Consider the following 19,875-nt stretch of genomic DNA (forward strand, 5'->3'; position numbering starts at 1 on the left):
TACATAATAAATGTATGATACTTTGATCCTGACTTAAGAATTTATTTTGAATGGGATATGCTTACTGTAATAAGCTTAGCTTTTAAAATTAAATGCAGTTAACTGAAATGTGAGCTTGAAGTTTAACTGAAACGAACTATTGTCTTAGAGTGGTTTGGCATCAGGTGTTGCTGTTTAACATGTACATTTGAACTTAAAAGAACAGATGCCCTTAAGAGAACACAATCAAGTAAGATATCTTGAACATGGCTGAGGGCAAGGTTTGTGCAGTCATAACTTAACATGTTGAAGGTTTGAACATTAAAAAAAAAAGGAATGGAAATATATATATGTATAAATTATGTCTATATATTTTTTTTAGGGGTTGGGGGGGGGGGGGGGGGGGGGGGGGGGGGGGGGGGCCAGGTGAGGAAACAAAATTTCACATGTTAATTACAAATATTGATGGAAAATTAAAAAAACAAGAGCTGTCCATAAGACAGCCAAGCTCGACTATTCGAAATATTGTCACAGAAGCTGGAAATTATTACCCAAAATGTTAAATATCAAAAGAGTTTTAAGTTCAAAAGGGGACATATCAGAGTTATGGGACTTGATGCTATCAACTAGTTTTATAACCCCGGAAGAAACATGTTAAGTTTCAATTCAATATCTGCATTAGTTTTGGGGATAGTAACTTGCATGTAAAACTTTAACCAGAATTTTCTAAGTCCAAAGGGGGGCATAATTTGCTCAAAATACATGTTAAGAGTTATGGAACTTGACCCAGTGAGGTAGGTAATTGATCTAGAAAAAGAATAAATAAGTTCCAAATCTATATGCCTTTGTAGTAATAGCTGTATGTACTGACGCAAAACTTTAACCAGAATTTTCTAAGTCCAAAAGGGGGCATAATTTGGCCAAAATACATGCCAGAGTTATGGGACTTGACCCAGTGAGGTAGGTAATTGATCTAGAAAAAGAAAAAATAAGTTTCAAATCTATATGCCTTTTAGTAATAGCTGTATGTACTTGCACGCAAAACTTTAACCAGAATTTTCTAAGTTCCAAAAGGGGGCATAATTTGGCCAAAATACATGCCAGAGTTATGGGACTAGACCCAGTGAGGTAGGTAATTGATCTAGAAAAGAAAAAATAAGTTTCAAATCTATATGCCTTTAGTAATAGCTGTATGTACTTGCACGCAAAACTTTAACCAGAATTTTCTAAGTCCAAAAGGGGCATAATTTGGCCAAAATGAAGGTCAGAGTTATGGGGACTTGGTGCTATCAACTAGTTTTATAAACCCCGAAGACACATGTGAAGTTTCAATTTCAATATCTGCATTAGTTTTGGAGATAGTAACTTGCATGTAAAACTTTAACCAGAATTTTCTAAGTCCAAAAGGGGGCATAATTTTTTCTCAAAATACATGTTAGAGTTATGGAACTTGACCCAGTGAGGTTGGGTAATTGACCTAGAAAAAGAATAAATAAGTTTCAAAGCTATATGCCTTTAAATGATAGCTGTATGTACTTGCATGCAAAAACTTAACCAAGGTGTGACGCCGACGCCGACGCCAGGGTGAGTAGAATAGCTAGACTATTTTTCGAATAGTCGAGCTAAAAATGGGTGAATGTGGGTGGGGGGGGGGGGGGGGGAGGGAGGGGGGGGGGGGGGCATGTCTGCATGGTGGGCATGACTGGGTGGAGGAGCGAGGGGGACGGGAATGGTACAATTTGCATGTTGATAAATATTCATGGAAGGTTTGAAACAAATCTAAAATAAGGCATGAAAAAAAATTTTTTTTAGTGGGGGAGAGGGGTTGGGAAGGGGAGGGGGTGTGACCAAGGCAAGTGGGTGACCAGGTGTGGGTACACAACTTCACATGTTTACAATAAATGTTCATGGAAAAGAAGGAAAGAAATTTGATGAAATTCTACCAAATGGTATGTTTGTTATGTACAAATATGTGGATTTTTAGGCAATTAAAGGGCAATAACTCTGAAGTTACAAAAGAAATCCATATGAAAATGTGTGTGCATAACCACATTATAGGGCTCTAAATTATGTTTAAGTTTCATAGTTCAAGGTAAAATATATCAAAAGTTATGATGCAGAAATTGCCATATCTATAGTACCCTATATAGTTAACACTAGGAACTTCTAAGGGCCATAACTCTGGTGTTACTTGGGCAATCAGACTGAAACTTGGCGGGCTGCAAAAACTCATAGTGATGAACATGTATATGAAGTTCTATATAAATATTCCCAACCATTTCCTAGATATGGCTCCGGACGGACAACGCCAAAACTATATCCCTCCGACTTTCGTCGGGGGATAACAATGTGATACAGTCAGCTTTAGACAGTAAGACTTTGAGAGTTGCAACCCTTGCAGGCCTCCCAGCAGGGTATGATGAGTTTTTTCTAGTGGTTGTTTTTGTAAAAATAAAGGTTATCTCGGGCACTTTTGGATGAAAATAATCGTTAAATTGCTGATCTTATTCCAGTTCCCTGCTGCAATAATACTTGCATTTTTTGAACAATCGAACCCTTTTGTCTTCAATACTATAACCTTCCTCACTCAAAGGAAATAACTTCATTATAGAAAGTAAATTGGTGATCGAGCACCATCTGTCAATCTTAACCCTTTCCAAGGTATTTCAATGCAATGGAAAAGCAATGTACATCACCTGCAATATATATATATATATATATATATATATATATATATATATATATATATATATATATATATATAGGCAGCAGAGACTTATCTATTTTATCAACATATTTCATATTTAAAAAAAAAAGCTGTTTGTTGAGAAATTTCTCTAAAGAAAATGTCAACTTCCCCAGGGCATTTCTTGATATCACCTTTACATACCTTTCTTTCCAAATTGTTGGTCACTGACCAATTAAAGCTATACCTAAATACATCTGCAGCAATTATACATGCTTTTTCATAGAACAGGGGTGAACAAAAGAGAGCCATGATGAACTTAGATCGCTCACCTAAGTTTCACAGCTCAAACAGTTAACAATTTTGGTAGAGTCATCGCTGAAAATTTCTGTCAGAACACTGCTAAGACTGGCATGAATATTCAGAGACAGCCTTGTTTTTATTACTAATCAAGTGGTTTAAATGATTTCAGATGAATATTTGTATGAAATTATCATAAAATTGGACCTTAACCCTTTACCACACAGAAAAGAAGGCCAGAGTAACCTCTTTTACATAACACTGAAAGTGATAATCAAAAATCAATAATCGGTATATGGCTGATAAAGGGGACTGTCTTATCTGAACAGAGGTGTTGGCTTTATTTTGTGATTAAAACCACACTTATGTTAAAAATGTCATTATTTAATATTTTCTGAAAGTTTGACATTATTTTTGTAAATATAAAGTTTATAGCAATTTAAATTCTTTTTTCCGATGAACAAATTTATTGTAGTTTCTCTTCGAGTTTCGAAGATATAAAGTGTTAAAGTAGGGAATATTTTTTTTAGGCATAAAATTTTCTGTTTTGGGATGATACTTTCACATTGAAATTCATATACAAATTTCATTTTGATTTTTGAAAGTTTGATTTATAGTTAATAGACTTATCTTCTGAATCGGAATCGGTAATATTTTTTTAAAAAAACAACCCTCAACTGAAAAAACACTAAAAAAATAACGATTTTAAAATTTCTGAAAGTGAAAAAAGATCGCTGAGATCGAGCCCGTAACCGACATACAATATTCTTGTGCAAAAAATTTAAAATTTTTTTTAAGATAATATTACGTAATATTTTGTTTGATCAAACGTCGGTACATCACGGGTGACTTCCGTTTGAAATTTAAATCTTGGGTTGTCATAAAATATTTGAAAGCCGCGGTCCTTCTGTTTTGATTAACACTTCCCGTTTGAAAGGCCATAAATTCCAAGCCATCGTATACCACAAATTGTTGTTTAGGGGAAATCTGCATGTATCACGCGTGACCTTCATGACCTAACCACATTTAAAAATATTTTGTTAAATGGTTGTTATTTTTAGAACGAGGAAAGCCCGCGAACCGGCCAGTTGCAGTTGTGGTTTAAGAAATTTTGTTTGATTTTTATATTGCAGCTCTAGCTACCATGTTATCTATTTAATGAGTCAGAAAGAACTGCACAATCATGATAAATGATCACCAAAAATACATTTATATGAAATTATTTCAACATAAGGCCAGCAGTTTCTGTTTTTTTTTTTTTTAAATTTGCAACTGCATACATCAAAAGAACAAGAGCTGTCACTAATGCTGACAAATGCCCCCACAGCACCTTGACCTTTAACCTGGTGACCTTTGACTTGGTGACCCCGAAGTCAGTAGGGGTGGTGTACTCAATAAATACTATCAGCATGTGAAATTTGAAGGTCCTGGGTGAAGTGGTTCGCGAGTAAAGTGCCTTCAGGCAAAAAGTTAACGTTGGCCCCTGTGACCTTGACATTTGAACTAGTGACCCCAAAGTCAGTAGGGTTAGTGTACTCATAAAGTACTATCAGCATGTAAAGTTTGAAGGTCCTGGGTGAAGTGGTTTGCGAGTAAAGTGCATTCATGCAAGAAGTTAACGCTGGCCCCTGTGACCTTGACCTTTGACCTGGTGACCCCAAAGTCAGTATGGGTGGTGTACTCAATAAGTACTATCAGCACGTGAAGTTTGAAGTTCCTGGGTGCAGTGGTTCGCTAGTAAAGAGCCTTCATGCAAAAAGTTAACGTTGTGACTAACAAACTAACTAACGAACGAACGAACGGACAGACAGTTGAAAACTAATACGTCTCCCTTCAGGGGCATAAAAAGAGACAATCCATTTGGTGGCAATGCTTTTTTTCATAATTTATCTGATTAATCTAAAAACTCTTTGTAGAGATTTGTTTGTTTGTTTTTGGGTTTAACGCCGATTTTCAACAGTATTTCAGTCATGTAACGGCCGGCAGTTAACCTAACCAGTGTTCCTGGATTCTGTACCAGTACAAACCTGTTCTCCGCAAGTAACTGCCAACTTCCCCACATGAATCAGAGGTGGAGGACTAATGATTTCAGACACAATGTCGTTTATCAAATAGTCACGGAGAACATACGCCCAGCCCGAGGACCGAACTCGCGACCCCGCGATCCGTAGCCCAACGCTCTTACCTACTGAGCTAAGCGGGCGGGCTTCTTTGTAGAGAGTCACCAAAGTTCTCATCACATACTTACAGGAAAAAACTAACCAATCCACCCTGGGGACCATGTTTTTCAATGAACTGAAATAGTCTGAACAATACCTAAGGTATGTTTGTGTGAAATTATTTTGAAATCTGGCAATTTCTGACAAAAAGATATACATATAGGGAAAAGTGATCACATCCCCTGATGGCCATGTTTTTTTGAGGAATTTGAATATCTTTGGTAGGCAGTCATCAAAGGAACATTATCAGTTTCTAACAAGAAGATTTTTAAAGTTTCCATGGTAAACATAATATGAATTTATTTTTACCGAGCCCGAAGACTTAATTTGGTAGAAGGTCAATTTGTGTGCAACTATTTCAAAACTGGGCAAATGGCTTCTGAGAAAAAGATTAATAAAGTTTTTTCCATTTTTGCTTGCCTTGGCAAGCAGATTTCTGCATGGGCTGCAATTCATTAACAACTATGGTAGAGGACCAAGTATGGAAAATCCAGGCAAAGTTTCATCAACTTCTACCAAATGGCTTCAGAGATGTCGTTGAAGAAGTGTGAAAAACAGATAGACAGTTGATGGACAGACTTGGGTGAGCTGCAACTGCATAGCTTGAAGGAGAGAAAAGTACCTATTCACCAATGCTTATTATAAAATTTTAGTGGAATTGCCTCTATCTTTACTAAACATTCTACCCAGGATATTTATTTTCAGCTCAAATAATTCTTTTTCAGAAAATCCTGCCATTATTTTTCCAAATTGTGAACTGATGCAGTTAGCTACACATACATCTAAAACAGGTAGTGCCCAAGGTTCGTACAGAAAGCTCAACAAAAAATTTAAGGACTTTTTAAGGACTTTTCAAGGCCCCAAATCCATTTTAAGGTCCCTAACTTACCGACATATTTACCTTGTTTTGCCAGTGCCCGGTTTCAACATTCTTTCAGTTTCTGAAGTTTCAAATGCGATTTAACTGCAAAATCGACCATTCCCCTAATACTAAATGAATTACGTCGTTAACTATGGACACTATAAAGCCTCTTAATTGACAAGAGAATAAGCCTATTCTCAAGTTATACGATCACATTTAAGGTCTAATAGATTTATTTAAGGCCTTTTTAGGGTCTTTTTAACGCCAATTCGAAGGCCAGCCTTTAGAATTTAACAAATTTTTAAAATTGTGTGAACCTTGGAGTTAATAACTGAGTTCCTATGCCTAAACAGTATTCACATCATCTTAGTCAAAGGAATGCTGTATTTCTCCTAGACCATTGTTGATTGGCTGACCAACAGATATCATGGACACAAACAATAGTAAAGACTTAGCATACTGTAAAACTCAAGACTGAGAAAACATATTTTCCTTCATCCTCATTGTTGAAATGTTAGTTAATTCAATTCTCTTTCCATTTTCAAAACAACTGCAATCGTGACAACTGTTTATTGGGGAAAATATAGATTCAAGGTGCAAATTAAAGGCTTTTAAAGTTTTTTTGTTTTTTTTTACAAATTTAATTAAAATAAAAGGTTTTAAAGGTCTTACACAAAATTAAAGCTTTATAACGGTTTTAAAGCTCCCCCCACCCCCCAAACCCCTGACATGTTATAATTTATACAAACCTTTACATTTCATTGCCAACCTTCCAAAGCCAATTCTTTTTCCACACTGAAATAAAAATAAAACAGGACTTGATGCGTGTCCATACAACACTGGTGCTCCACTTCCTGTCACTGTATAAGCATATCTTGCAAACAATTCAAGACTAAATTAATATTACCTTGGCTTGGGGGAATGTGTCATCAGGACATATTTGTGTACAAGAATGAACAGTACAAAACATCACCAAGAAACACAAGATAAAACAAACTGAAAAAGTAAAATTTTTGTTTTTGGAGAGGGCAGAAGTAGGAGGGATTAAATCCAAAATAAGAAACTCCAGGTGCAAACTTCACAGGTTGTACAACACTTGTCGAGTTTCATGACTCCAGGTCAAATACTTTTAGAGATATGTGCAACACAATATTTTAGGCCCTTCATGCATATTTTTGACTAATTCAAAGGCCAAAGTTACTGTGATATCAACTGAATTCGCTGGCATGAAATTTCACGCAAACTGCAAAAAAAGACAGTTTCACATGGGGCTTAAAATAAAATTACGTTTGTTTGACCTTTACCGACCGACCCGAAAAAATTGCCGCGACTCAAATAATTTTATTGCATTCCAGAGAAAAAAAATATTTTTTTTTCTTATCAAAGGGAAAAACTTTTTTTTGGTGCTTGAAACTGGCGATTATTTATTTAACAAATGCGTAAATAATTATGGCAAGTGAGAAAGAAACCCCGCGGTCGGCTAGTAAAAATCGATAAAGCGGACTGTTTATCATCTGTGTATTCCGAAAACGTGCCCAACTATGCCGATAACGTTGCCTAAGGCCATAGGATGCAGACGACAATCAAACCGCTTAAAACCCGGAAGGCAATCTGACAAAGGACACATTTTACAAATTTGTATCTAATTTCCCCCCGCTAAACGTAAAGAAACCAAAACGTCATGCCGGTATTTTTCCTTTCCCACGAGCACATGCAAGCTATCGTAATATCTAATTTCCATCATCCGACGTTACTTTTGTTTACACTTTACACAAAAAAAAATGCGTGTAGTGCATTCATTTTTTGTTTTATCGCATCAATATTTTTAGCACCGTTTAAGAAGTAATATAGTTTGAATTCTTAACGATTTTTAATATTAAGTATCGACAGGAATGTAGGCAAAATTCTATAAAAACGGTCAAATTTAATTTAGTTCTTTGTAAATGTCAAACAGTGCGATTTTAAAAATTACTTATTTCTTTCTAAGAGTAAATAAATGATAAATTCTATATGCATAAAGTTCAGACTTTTGACCTAAAAGGTACAAAAAACAAACAAAAACAAAAACAGAATAAAAAAATCTTAAATTAATGAAAATTTGCGTCAGCAATTTTAAATACATTGGCGTTAAAACGACTTTTGGCAAACAGATTTATGTTAGTGCGGCCAAAAAATAGCAACCAAAAGGTAGGATATAAAACAATTATCGTTTTGGGACACATTTACCTGTCGTTTATTCGCTTTAAGAAATTAAAGAAGAAACTTTTTTATTGATTAATTCAAAGAACCGAGGCGGTACGCCCCAAACAGTGATGTGTTATAGGGCGCGAAAACATAACGAAATTCCATGACAATCTCGGGAAACTGTAACGCTTTGATCTCCACTTCAGATGCCATGATACCTACACACTTCTTTTAGCTCTTTGAGGGGGGTTGTTAATTGATGATGAAAAAAAGGACAAGGACTAAGTTTATCAACAGAGTAATTACCGATAATTGTTTACGCTTTTTATTACGCTTTCAACATCGGGTGGATTATGTTTATTGTGTCCATATTTTTGGGACACTTCACAAAATAATCATTTTTTTTCGGAAACAAGTCTTGAGAAAGTGAAAATAACTAGTCTCAACATTTTGGAAAAACGGTAAGGGCTAGACTGTGATTATTTTTACTATCGATGTAGTTTTTATGGAGAGCAACTAGGTGGTGGTGATTACTAAAATACCTGAAAGAAAAAGTCTGCTGTGAAAACGAAATTTAAGAAGAACAAATATGACTGATACAAAGAAAACGTAATGTCATGAGATTATATTTGTCTACTGTGTTAATTTGAAATTTGCTGTACTTTAAACTGCTTTCATAACAGTGACGTATTACGGCAATTGACAGGCAAATTTGGTGGGAAATTTGATTATCTGTGAAAATATATTATGAACTGACTTAATTGTTGATTTCAAAATGTCTTTAAATCAGAGATCGTTTTGAAATGCATTTGTTCGAAGTGGAAAATCTCAGTTTCCGAATTTCAAGAATTTACACGAAAAGTAAATGTTTTTAAATATAACAAGCTAGATGTTTTAATATTTTAATTTTGTTTAAAGCCAGAACCAAAAAGGTATGAAAATCTTATACTTCTTTTGCCAGGACAATGGCAATAAATGTCTGATGTCGGGGAAACCCAATCTTGTTTTTTGTTCTTAGTAACAGACCAATACGTGCAAGTAGCTTGAAGCTAAAAAATCATCACTTGCTTGCATACTGCCATAACCGTTGTTTAAAAAACCCTTTTAAACCATAAAAATTATTATCTATTTAATTAAGCATCAAACACTTGTTGAAAAAAAAGCCGGAATTCAGTAGTGTGTTTAGATGCCAAATATTTTCGCGACTATATTGTTTGTACCCTTTTAAAACGCAGATGTAGTGAAAACATTTTTGATATATATATAAAGAAAAGTATAGAAAATGAAAGATACTCAAAGACTTGGTCAACTTTGCCTTATGTGCAAATTAAGTTTTGTGCCCATATTGTGTGTGCATGAATGGGCTAGGGGTTTTTTACAAGCATACATTTAACAGAGCATCTTCCGAGATTATCTACAAGCAATAGGTATTAATAAATAGACTTTAATTTTTATTATTACTGAGACAACAAACATTAAAAAAACTAAAATATAATAAAATTTTTTACCTACCTACCTACCCACTGTAAAAATACTGGGTCGGTATAGGTCAAACAAACTTAATTTTAATTCAGGCCTGGACTAAATTTTGCACATTTTCAATTTCAGAAAAAAACAAAACTAGAACGTGTCTGTAGGACACAGGGTGTGCCCCCCACTGGTACATTTGTCAAAGATAAGGGGCAATAATTCAAATGTTTGCAGTCTTAATGGGATATAGCCTCAACAAACATTTTATGAAAAGGATTCATTATTCTAGGCCATATCCGTTTTGAGCTATGAGCATCACAAACAAAAAATCCACTATTTTGTTTATTTCAAGGGCCATAACTCTGTGATAAGAACTAAGATTCTCAAAAAAGAATGCCAAGTGTGCAAGGTAACATAACGATAAAGACTCCAGCAAGGTTTCCTGAATTTACATCTAATACTTTTTGAGAACCCTGTCAACCTCCCTATTAAGTTTAGTGATCCTAGGCACAAGCATTCTCAAGGTGTCGTCCTGAAAGGGTTTAACTGTTCCAGGTCAATGTGACCTTGACCTTTAGCCTACAGACCAAAAAATCTATAGGGGTCATCTACAGGTCATGACCAACTTCCCTATCAAGTTTCATGATCCAAGGCCCAAACAATCTCAAGTTATTGTCTGGAAACGTTTAAATGTTCAGGGTCACTGTAACCTTGACCTTTGACCTACTGACCTTAAAATCAATTTGTCGGATGCAAAACACAACAACATGTATATCTCTATTAGACTGTAATCTTGCATCAGACTGTTTGTTTGATTTATAAAGCCCTTTTACTTGAAATATAATTCCAGGCCTCAGGGCTCAAGCCCCTCACCCCAATTAGCTGAGAAGTGGCCTATATTCATCCAAGATGCACCCTACTATTTTGGAATAAAAATATTTTCTCAAAATTCAGACCCAGAAACACACCATAGGCCACCTTTCCATACCTGTATTTCATAATATTCCACGGGGAATGCCCCCTGACTCCCCACCCCTTTCCTCTCATCAAGAGGGTACTAATCCCTCCATTACCTCAAACCTCAAAATTTTGGACCTAAAAATGCATCAGAGGCCACCATTTCATGCCTGTATTTCAAAATTTCCAGGAGAGAGAGGGGTCAATAAAAGTTTTAATAATTAAATAATGAAATAAACTATAAAAATGACAAATAGTTGCAACATGCACAGTGTGTTGGAGAACACGTACTCTGCATGCAACCCCCCCCACCTCCCTAAAAAAATGCGTCATTGAAAATCGGTATTTTATGGCCAAAAAAAAAGTAGGTTTTTCTTTGATTTGACCAGGTGATCTAGTTTTCGACACCAGATGACCCATATTCAAATTTGACTTAGATTTTATCAACACAAACATTCTGACCAATTCTCATGAGTTTCACACTTAAAATGTGGTTTCTAGAGTGTTAACAAGATTTTCCTTTGATTTGGCCAATTGACCTAGTTTTTGACCCCTTAAAACCCAGATTCAAACCTGGCCTAATTAGCACCAAGATAAACATACTGACCAAGTTTCATGAAGATAGGATCATAAATGTGGCCTCTAGAGTGTTAACAAGCTTTTCCTTTTATTTGACCTGGTGACCTAGTTTTTGACTCTACATAACCCAGATTCGAACCTGATAGTGGTTATCGAGACAAACTTTCTGAACAACTCTAATGAGTTTCAAAATTAAAATGTGGTCTCTAGGGAGTTAAAAAGTTTTCCCTTGATCTGGCCTACTGACCTAGTTTTTAACCCAACATGACCCAGTTTCAAACTTGACCAAAAGATCATCAAGATAAACATTCTGACCAAGTTTCATGAAGATAGGATCATAAATGTGGCCTCTAGTGTTAACAAGCTTTTTCTTTGATCTGACCAGGTGACCTAGTTTTGACCCCACATGACCCAGTTTCAATCTTAACCTAGAGACCATCAAGACAAACAGTCTGACCAAGTTTCATATGGACTGGGTCACAACTGTTGCCTCTAGAATGTTAACAAGGCAAATGTTGATGCATGATGCCGGACACCAGACAATGACTGGCCACAATAGCTCAGAAAGCCCTGACCAATATGTTTGTCAGAACCTTAAAAACTGAACATTTATGCTTAGCGCCAAGAAATCTAGAAAGCCCATTAATATACCGGTACACATGTCCTTGGTCTAATCACTGTTTCCGAGATGAAAAAGTGAATCCTGTTCAAACCTTTACTGGCAGAGTGGGCTTTCCTTAACATCGGTGTCCTGAAATAGAACAGAAATCACTTCCATAAAAGCAGTGAATCAGGCAACACACAGTGAGTTTTATAGACAGAAATTGCTTCTGAAAAACATTTTCGGAGCAACATACAATTTTTGTCGCAACGCTTAAATGGCAATCAAAATCATGAGGCTTGCTTCAAGGAGATAAAATCTGTGAAGATTGGGGAAAAACATTTGTCTTTTAACAAAAACAGTCAATTGAATATTAAGCATTTAAAGTGTAACTCCAAATATCTGACTTAAAAAGTGTTGATCATGTGCCTAATATTGATAAATTATTTTTTAACATACGTAGGTGTTCCTCTCAGTGTGCTCTTGCTGGCATTTGTGTTCATATTTCGTGGTGTCCATGGGTCAGCATCTGATTCTGTTTCACTCTCTATAAAACAAGAGCACCGCCTTGCGGGTGCTGACGCTCATCTGATTTTTTTTGTGTAACAGAAATATTGTCCTACCCATGATTTTCTAAGTCTAAAAAGGGCCATCATTCTTGCAAAAAGCAGGATAGAGTTATGTTTCTTGATGTACAGTGTCCACTTATGATGGTGAAAAACTGTTGCAAGTTTTAAAGCAATAGCTTTGATAGTTCATGAGAAAAGTTGACTTAAACATAATACTCAACCAAGAAATGATTTTCTTAAGTCCAAAAGGGGCAATAATTTTTGCAAAAAGCAGGATGGGAGTTATGTTGCTTGCTGTACAAGGGTCAGCTTATGATAGTGAACAAGTGTTGCAAGTTTCAAAGCAATAGCTTTTATAGTTTAAGAGAAAAAGTTGACCTAAACTTACCAAGAAATCTGATATTTTTTAAGTCCAAAAGGGGGCCCTAAATCTTGCAAAAAGCAGGACGGAGTTATGTTTCTTGCTGTTTCAAGGGTCAGCTTATGATGGTGAACAAGTGTTGCAAGTTTTAAAGCAATTTGCTTTTTATGTTTGGATAAAAGCTGACCTAAAAAATAAAACTTAACCAAGAAAACTGATTTTCTAAGTCCCCAAAAGGGCAATAAATCTTGCAAAAAGCAAGATGGATTATGTTTCTTTATGTACAGGGCCTGCTTTAAAATGGTGAACAAGTATTCCAAGTTTCAAAGCAATAGCTTTGATAGTTAGAAGAAGTTGACCTAAACATAAACTTAACCAAAGAAATCTGATATTTTCTAAGTACAAAAGGGCCATAAATCTTGCAAAAAGCAAGATGGAGTTATGTTTCTTGCTATACAGGGGTCAGCTTATGATGTGAACAAGTATTCCAAGTTTCAAGCAATAGCTTTGATAGTTTAGAAAAAAGTTGACCTAAACATAAAACTTAACCAAGAAATCTGATATTTTCTAAGTACAAAAGGGGCCATAAATCTTGCAAAAAGCAAGATGGAGTTATGTTTCTTGCTATACAGGGTCAGCTTATGATGGTGAACAAGTATTCCAAGTTTCAAAGCAATAGCTTTGATAGTTTAGAAGAAAAATTGACCTAAACATAAAACTTAACCAAGAAATCTGATATTTTCTAAATACAAAAGGGGCCATAATTCTTTGCCAAAAAGCAGATGGGTTATGTTTCTTGCTAACAGGGTCGCTTATGATGGTGAACAAGTATTCAAATTTCAAAGCAATAGCTTTGATAGTTTAGGAGAAAAGCTGACCTAAACATAAAACTTAACCAGGCAACGCCGACGCCCGCTCAAGTGATGACAATAACTCATCATTTTTTTTCAAAAAATCAGATGAGCTAAAAATCAAATAAAGTTTAATATCGATTTCCGCTTTAAACTGATCAATAAAATTTGTTTTATGCATTTCTTTGCAAAGAAACAGCAAGAATGATGTCCATATTGTATGACACTTCATGTACTCTGAATATGCTTAATAGTATAATAAACAAGAGGGCCGTGATGGCCCTATATCACTCACCTGAGTGTTTGCTTGAACAAATTTCTTAGCTAAAGCTTTAAAAACAAGAAAATTAGGAGAGTGGGTCAAGGTGAAGATTATGCAAGATTACTTTTGAAATCTGTAAAAAAAATATTACAGGTTGTCCACATCCTTTTGCTGTAGCTTAGAAAACAAGAAGGTAGGTCAGCAGATCACATTGATGGTCACTGAAAATCAGTTTTAAGATCAGTGTGCGAAACTGTCCATGTCATCCAAATTTCAAGGCTGTATCTTAAAAAACAAGAAAGTAGGTCAGTAGGTCATATTCATGGTCACTAAAAGTCAGTTTTAAAATCGGTGTGCAAAACCGTACATGTCATCCAAATTTCAAGGCTGTATCTTAAAAAAAAACAAGAGCTCCGCCAAGCAGGGCAATATACGCCTGACGGATTACATCATAGGATGGGAGCAAAATTTAAAGAACTTGACTGTTGTAGCCCAAAGGAGTGGAACAACAAAAAGGAAAACTTCAAAAAACAAATCTAAGTCCACAAAAAAAATATTCAAAGTCCACAAAAAAAATCCTTATCAGGTACGTACTGGTTTGTAAAAATACACCTAAAAATTAGAGGTACCATCCATGTTGTACCACAGAAAAGTGGTCTCGAATTTTCCCTATGGCCAATAATAAAAAAGTTTCAAAATAAGCTATTTATAGTAACATAAAGGGAAGTGATTAAAAAAAAAAAATCATTGTAAGTGAACAAAAAAGAGAGCTGCTAAATAAAACCAAGAGCACTGCAATGCAGAGCAATATACACAAAGCAAAATCATATATGACCTTTGACCCTTAAGTGTGACCTTGACCTTGAAGCAAGTCATCTGGAACATGCGCTCTGCACAACGTCTCAGTGTGGTGAACATTTCTGCCAAGTTTCTCTGAAATCCTTCCAGCAGTTCAAGAGCTACAGAGCGGACACGAAACAAACTGATATGACTTTTGACCCCAATGTGTGACCTTGACCTTGAAGCGAGTTGTCCGGAACATGTGCTCTGCACGTTGTCTTGGTGTGGTGAACATTTGTGTCAAGTTTCTTTGAAATCCTTCAAGGGGTTCAAGAGTTACAGAACAGACACGAAACAAACTGATATGACCTTTGACTCCTAAGTGTGACCTTGACCTTAAAGCGAGACATCCAAAACATGCGCTCTGCACGTCGTCTCGGTGTGGTGAACATTTGTGTCAAGTTTCCTTGAAATCCTTCAAGGGATTCAAGAGTTACAGAGCGGACACGAAATTGATAACAGACAGACGGACACCAGCGTCATAACATAATACGTCCCTTCAGGCGTAAAAAAAAAGTAGGTCAGTAGGTCAAGGTTACAGTCAAGTGACCCCTAATTACTTGGGGTCATAAGGTAATTATAATTAAACAGTCTAGGAAATATGATCAGACAATTTTTTAAGTATTTTTTCCTATATAGCTCATTTAAAAATTATGTGACCCTCGAGGCAGGGCCTCTTTTCACCCCAGGGGCATAATTTGAACAATCTTGTTAGAGAGCCACTAGGCAATGCTACATAATGAATATCAAAAGCCTAGAACTTTCAGTCAAGAAGATTTTTAAAAGTTTTTTCCTATGTAAGTCTATGTAAAACTTGGGACCCCAAGGGCAGGGCCTCTTTTTATCCCAGAGGCATAATTTGAACAATCTTTGTAAAGGACCACTAGGCAATGCAACATACCAAAAATCAAAAGCCAAGGCCTTTTAGAGAAGATTTTAAAAAATATTTTCATATGTAAGTCTATGTAAAACTTGGGACACCCGGGACGGGGCCTCTTTTCACCCCAGGGGTATAATTTGAACAGTCTTTAGAGAGGACTATCAGATGATGTCACATGCAAAATATTGAGGCTCTTTGCCTTGTGGTTTTGGACAAGAAGATTTTCAAAGTTTTCCCTATTTAAGTCTATGTAAACCATGTGACCCCCAGGGCAGGGCCATATTTGATCCTAGGGGAATAATTTGAACAAATTTGGTAGAGGACCACTAGATGATGCTACATACCAAATATAAAAGCCCTAAGACCTGTGGTTTTGGACAAGAGGATTTTTAAAGTTTTTCCTTTCAGTTGCCATGGCAACCAGAGTTCTATATGGAATTCAATTCTTTGAACAATTTTTAAAGAAGACCATCCAAGGAACATCCCTGTAAGGTTTCATCAAAATTGGCCTGATGGTTTAGGAGGAGATGTTGTTTAAAGCAAAGTGTGGACGGACGCTGGACGGTGAGCGATCACAATAGCTCACCCTGAGCCTTTGGCTCAGGTGAGCTAATAAAGTCCAAAACAGGGCCATAACTCAATAAAAAATTTTGCATAAAAACTACTTTTTTCACTGGATCCGCCCATGCATTAACAGGAGAAAAATCGTGTGCAAACAAGGCAATTCACATGCTGTTAATACCCAATTTTTATTTTTGAAATGCTTTCCCAGGGACGTATATGTATTCCTGCAAAAAGCAGGACGGAGTTATGTTTCTTGATGTTCAGTGTCCACTTATGATGGTGAAGAACTGTTGCAAGTTTTAAAGCAATAGCTTTGATAGTTTATGAGAAAAGTTGACTTAAACATAATACTCAACCAAGAAAATGATTTTCTAAGTCCATAAGGGGCAATAATTATTGCAAAAAGCAGGATGGAGTTATGTTCTTGCTGTACAGGGTCAGCTTATGATGGTCAACAAGTGTTGCAAGTTTCAAAGCAATAGCTTTGATAGTTTAAGAGAAAAAGTTGACCTAAACATAAAACTTAACTAAGAAATCTGATATTTTCTAAGTTTAAAAGGGGCCATAAATCTTGCAAAAAGCAGGATGGAGTTATGTTTCTTGCTGTACAGGGTCAACTTAAGATGGTGAACAAGTGTTGCAAGTTTTAAAGCAATAGCTTTGAAAGTTTAGGATAAAAGCTGACCTAAACATAAAACTTAACCAAGAAAACTGATTTTCTAAGTCCAAAAGGGGCAATAAATCTTGCAAAAAGCAGGATGGAGTTATGTTTCTTGATGTACAGGGTCTGCTCATGATGGTGAACAAGTATTCCAAGTTTCAAAGCAATAGCTTTGATAGTTTAGGAGAAAAGTTGACCTAAACATAAAACTTAACCAAGAAATCTGATATTTTCTAAGTACAAAAGGGGCCATAAATCTTGCAAAGAGCAAGATGGAGTTATGTTTCTTGCTATACAGGGTCAACTTATGATGTTGAACAAGTATTCCAAGTTTCAAAGCAATAGCCTTGATAGTTTAGGAGAAAAGCTGACCTAAACATAAAACTTAACCAGGCAACGCCGACACAGACGCCGACGCCGACAACTGCTCAAGTGATGACAATAACTCATCATTTTTTTTTCAAAAAATCAGATGAGCTAAAAACCTTATACACAGTCAGGTGTGGTTGCTATATTAACAATAATTCACACATTTTTGATGGTGTTTTCTAATACAGACAATCAGTTGTTGCTCAAATAGTTGATATTTTTAATGCCTGGGAGGTGCAGTTATCAAATGGAATTAACAATTCAAAGTCTAAAATACTGCATTAGTTTCCATATTTAAAACTGATTCAAGTACACAGATTTACTAGTTTTTTTTTTCTCTATTTAGATGGGGATGTTCCCCAGATCTTTTGAAATATGTCAGCCCAGGTAAGTATCTGTTACTTGATACCTTTTTTGTTGCACAATTATTTTTTTCGGTCATGATGTCTGTTGGTTATATGCAACGTTAAATAAATACATTTTCCTTTACCTTTATATAATCGTAAAAACATCTTTGCAAGAGCGACTTCCAAAAATTTCATGAATGTTATCAATATGTTCTTTTGCAGGACTACTGCTAGTATCAACTGCAAGAATATTCTACTATATTTCACTATAGTACTTCAGACTTGTACGTGTTTTTTAAAGTTTAATAGCCATTTAAAAACATTTCTGTTACAAGGTGTAAATGCACATGGCAAAAACATGCAATAACTGCCAGTCAAACAACACATTATAAAATATGTTCTTTGCTCTTACATCTAGAACCAAAACTAGAGACAAAACCATTTCACAAGTATGTACACTTACCAACCATATGTTTGTCTAAAGCAGGTTCACTGAAGCTTTTGTTCAACTTTCGGCCAGCACTTGGCACCGACACCTCTGTTGTCGCTTCAATTGGCCGGCCATCTGCTGTCACTGTAATGGTTGTTGTTGTCACAACTTCACTCTCCTAAAGCAAGTAGCAATATTTCAGTGAGCAATTTGTTACAGAAACTACACAGGAATTCTGTTACAATCTCTTGGAGCAGTTGTCGTTTCCTGAACTAAGGTTGTTGCTCTGTACATTGGTCAACAAAAATAAGTATTTGCCCTTGTAGTCAGGTATTCGCTCGGTAGAAGTGTCATTGACAGAGCCAACAATGTAGAATCAAGAATAATTTTACATTGATCATAGATTTGTTTGACAGATCTACCTGACAGCTGCAAAAAGACAGTGTGTTCAACTATTCAAACAAGTTTTGGCTATAAAGAAGTGAAAACTAGAGCTATTAGTAAAGACTTTACTTTAAATTTGATGCAATCCATCAAGTAATAGAGATGAAATGATTTTTTTTTAACCAAAGTGTGTATGCATATCTATGCAAATAATGACTTCTGGGTGAGTGGGATAGTTCATAATATGTTGTACAGATGACCTAAAAATGCTTAATGTTTTTTTCATGCTACTGTTCACTGAAGAGAGTTTAAACATAAGTCAACCTTTCTATTGTACTTTGTAGACATTATTACATCAACAGCATACACTTCATAATAGGAACACCGCCTCGGTAGCCTAGTGGTAGAGCGTCCGCTTCGAGAGCGGGAGGTCGTGGGTTCGATCCCTAGCCGCGTCATACCAGACGTAAAAAATGGTACTAGCAGCTTCCTCGCTTGGCGCTCAGCATTAAGAGGATAGTGCTAAGACTGGTGAGCCCGGTGTCAGTATAATGTGACCGGGTGGGATATGCCACGTGTCTACGGCGTGATATTCCAGTGAGGCAGCACTATAAAGTTGGGCATTGTGCTCACTGCTACAAGTCGACACCGTCATTTATATGACTGAAAAACCGTTGAAAAAGACGTTAAACCTGAACACACACACTCTACTTCCTGTCATTGTACATGGATTCAGGACTTTAGGTGAAATATTTTGAAGTTAACTATAACAAACTTTTAAGCACTTCATGTGTATTTTTAACTAAGTCAAGGCCCATAACTCTAATCTGTGTAAAATGCCAAATAGAACAGCAGGTGCACAACACATTTATATATCATAGATATCCATGTACAATGTGCACCCATATATAATACGCACCCTCCGATTTTAGCTCAAAATCCTGGGAAAAAAATACTTTGGTCAATTTTGAAGTACCAATAAATTGAAAACAAAAGTAGTTTACAGTGACACCGTAATATATTTTACCTCCACCGGACTGAGTCTCGCTGTACTATCAATTTTCTTTTCTTGAAATTAAAACCAACAAAAAATTGTTGTTATATGTGTCGCGCAATGACATTTTTGGCCCAAATGCGGCGTTACCTCAATCGAGAAAAACTAGATTAAAGTTACATCACAAAAACTTGTGGAATTCAACACGTTTTCGTGTCAATTAATGCATTTTATTCATTAACACTATATTATTAGGACAATAAATGAATGAAGTGACAAACGGCATTTATTAAGCATGTATTGTAACATTTTCGTGTTTTGCCATTTCGTTTCATTATCAAACAAGCAAATTCGATGAATTGGTATCCCTCCCCTGCCAAAAGGGTTTGTGGTGAGGAATGGCAAAAAATATATCCGACAAAAAGTTAAGGATGTTACTAAGAAGCAAATAATTTCATTAGTCAAAATCAATTTAACAGAAAATGAATGCTTTTTTTTTTGGGGGGGGGGGGGGGGGGGGGGCAGC

General features: G+C 36.0%; 1 protein-coding gene across 2 annotated transcripts in view; it reads right to left on the bottom strand.

Annotated features, from left to right (window-relative positions):
• Positions 1 to 19,875, bottom strand: part of LOC123531278 (rac GTPase-activating protein 1-like) — a 91,866-nt gene that overhangs the window by 39,889 nt on the left and 32,102 nt on the right. For both annotated transcript variants that reach the window (XM_045312098.2, XM_045312099.2), the window contains exons 7-10: positions 18,005 to 18,149; positions 12,297 to 12,384; positions 11,888 to 11,987; positions 6,796 to 6,841 (exon numbers count right to left, since the gene is read on the bottom strand). In XM_045312098.2, coding sequence (XP_045168033.2) covers positions 6,796 to 6,841; positions 11,888 to 11,987; positions 12,297 to 12,384; positions 18,005 to 18,149 — 379 coding nt within the window. The remainder of the gene's footprint in view (positions 1 to 6,795; positions 6,842 to 11,887; positions 11,988 to 12,296; positions 12,385 to 18,004; positions 18,150 to 19,875) is intronic.

The sequence above is a fragment of the Mercenaria mercenaria genome, chromosome 11 (assembly GCF_021730395.1).
Source record: "Mercenaria mercenaria strain notata chromosome 11, MADL_Memer_1, whole genome shotgun sequence".
NCBI lineage: Eukaryota > Metazoa > Mollusca > Bivalvia > Venerida > Veneridae > Mercenaria > Mercenaria mercenaria.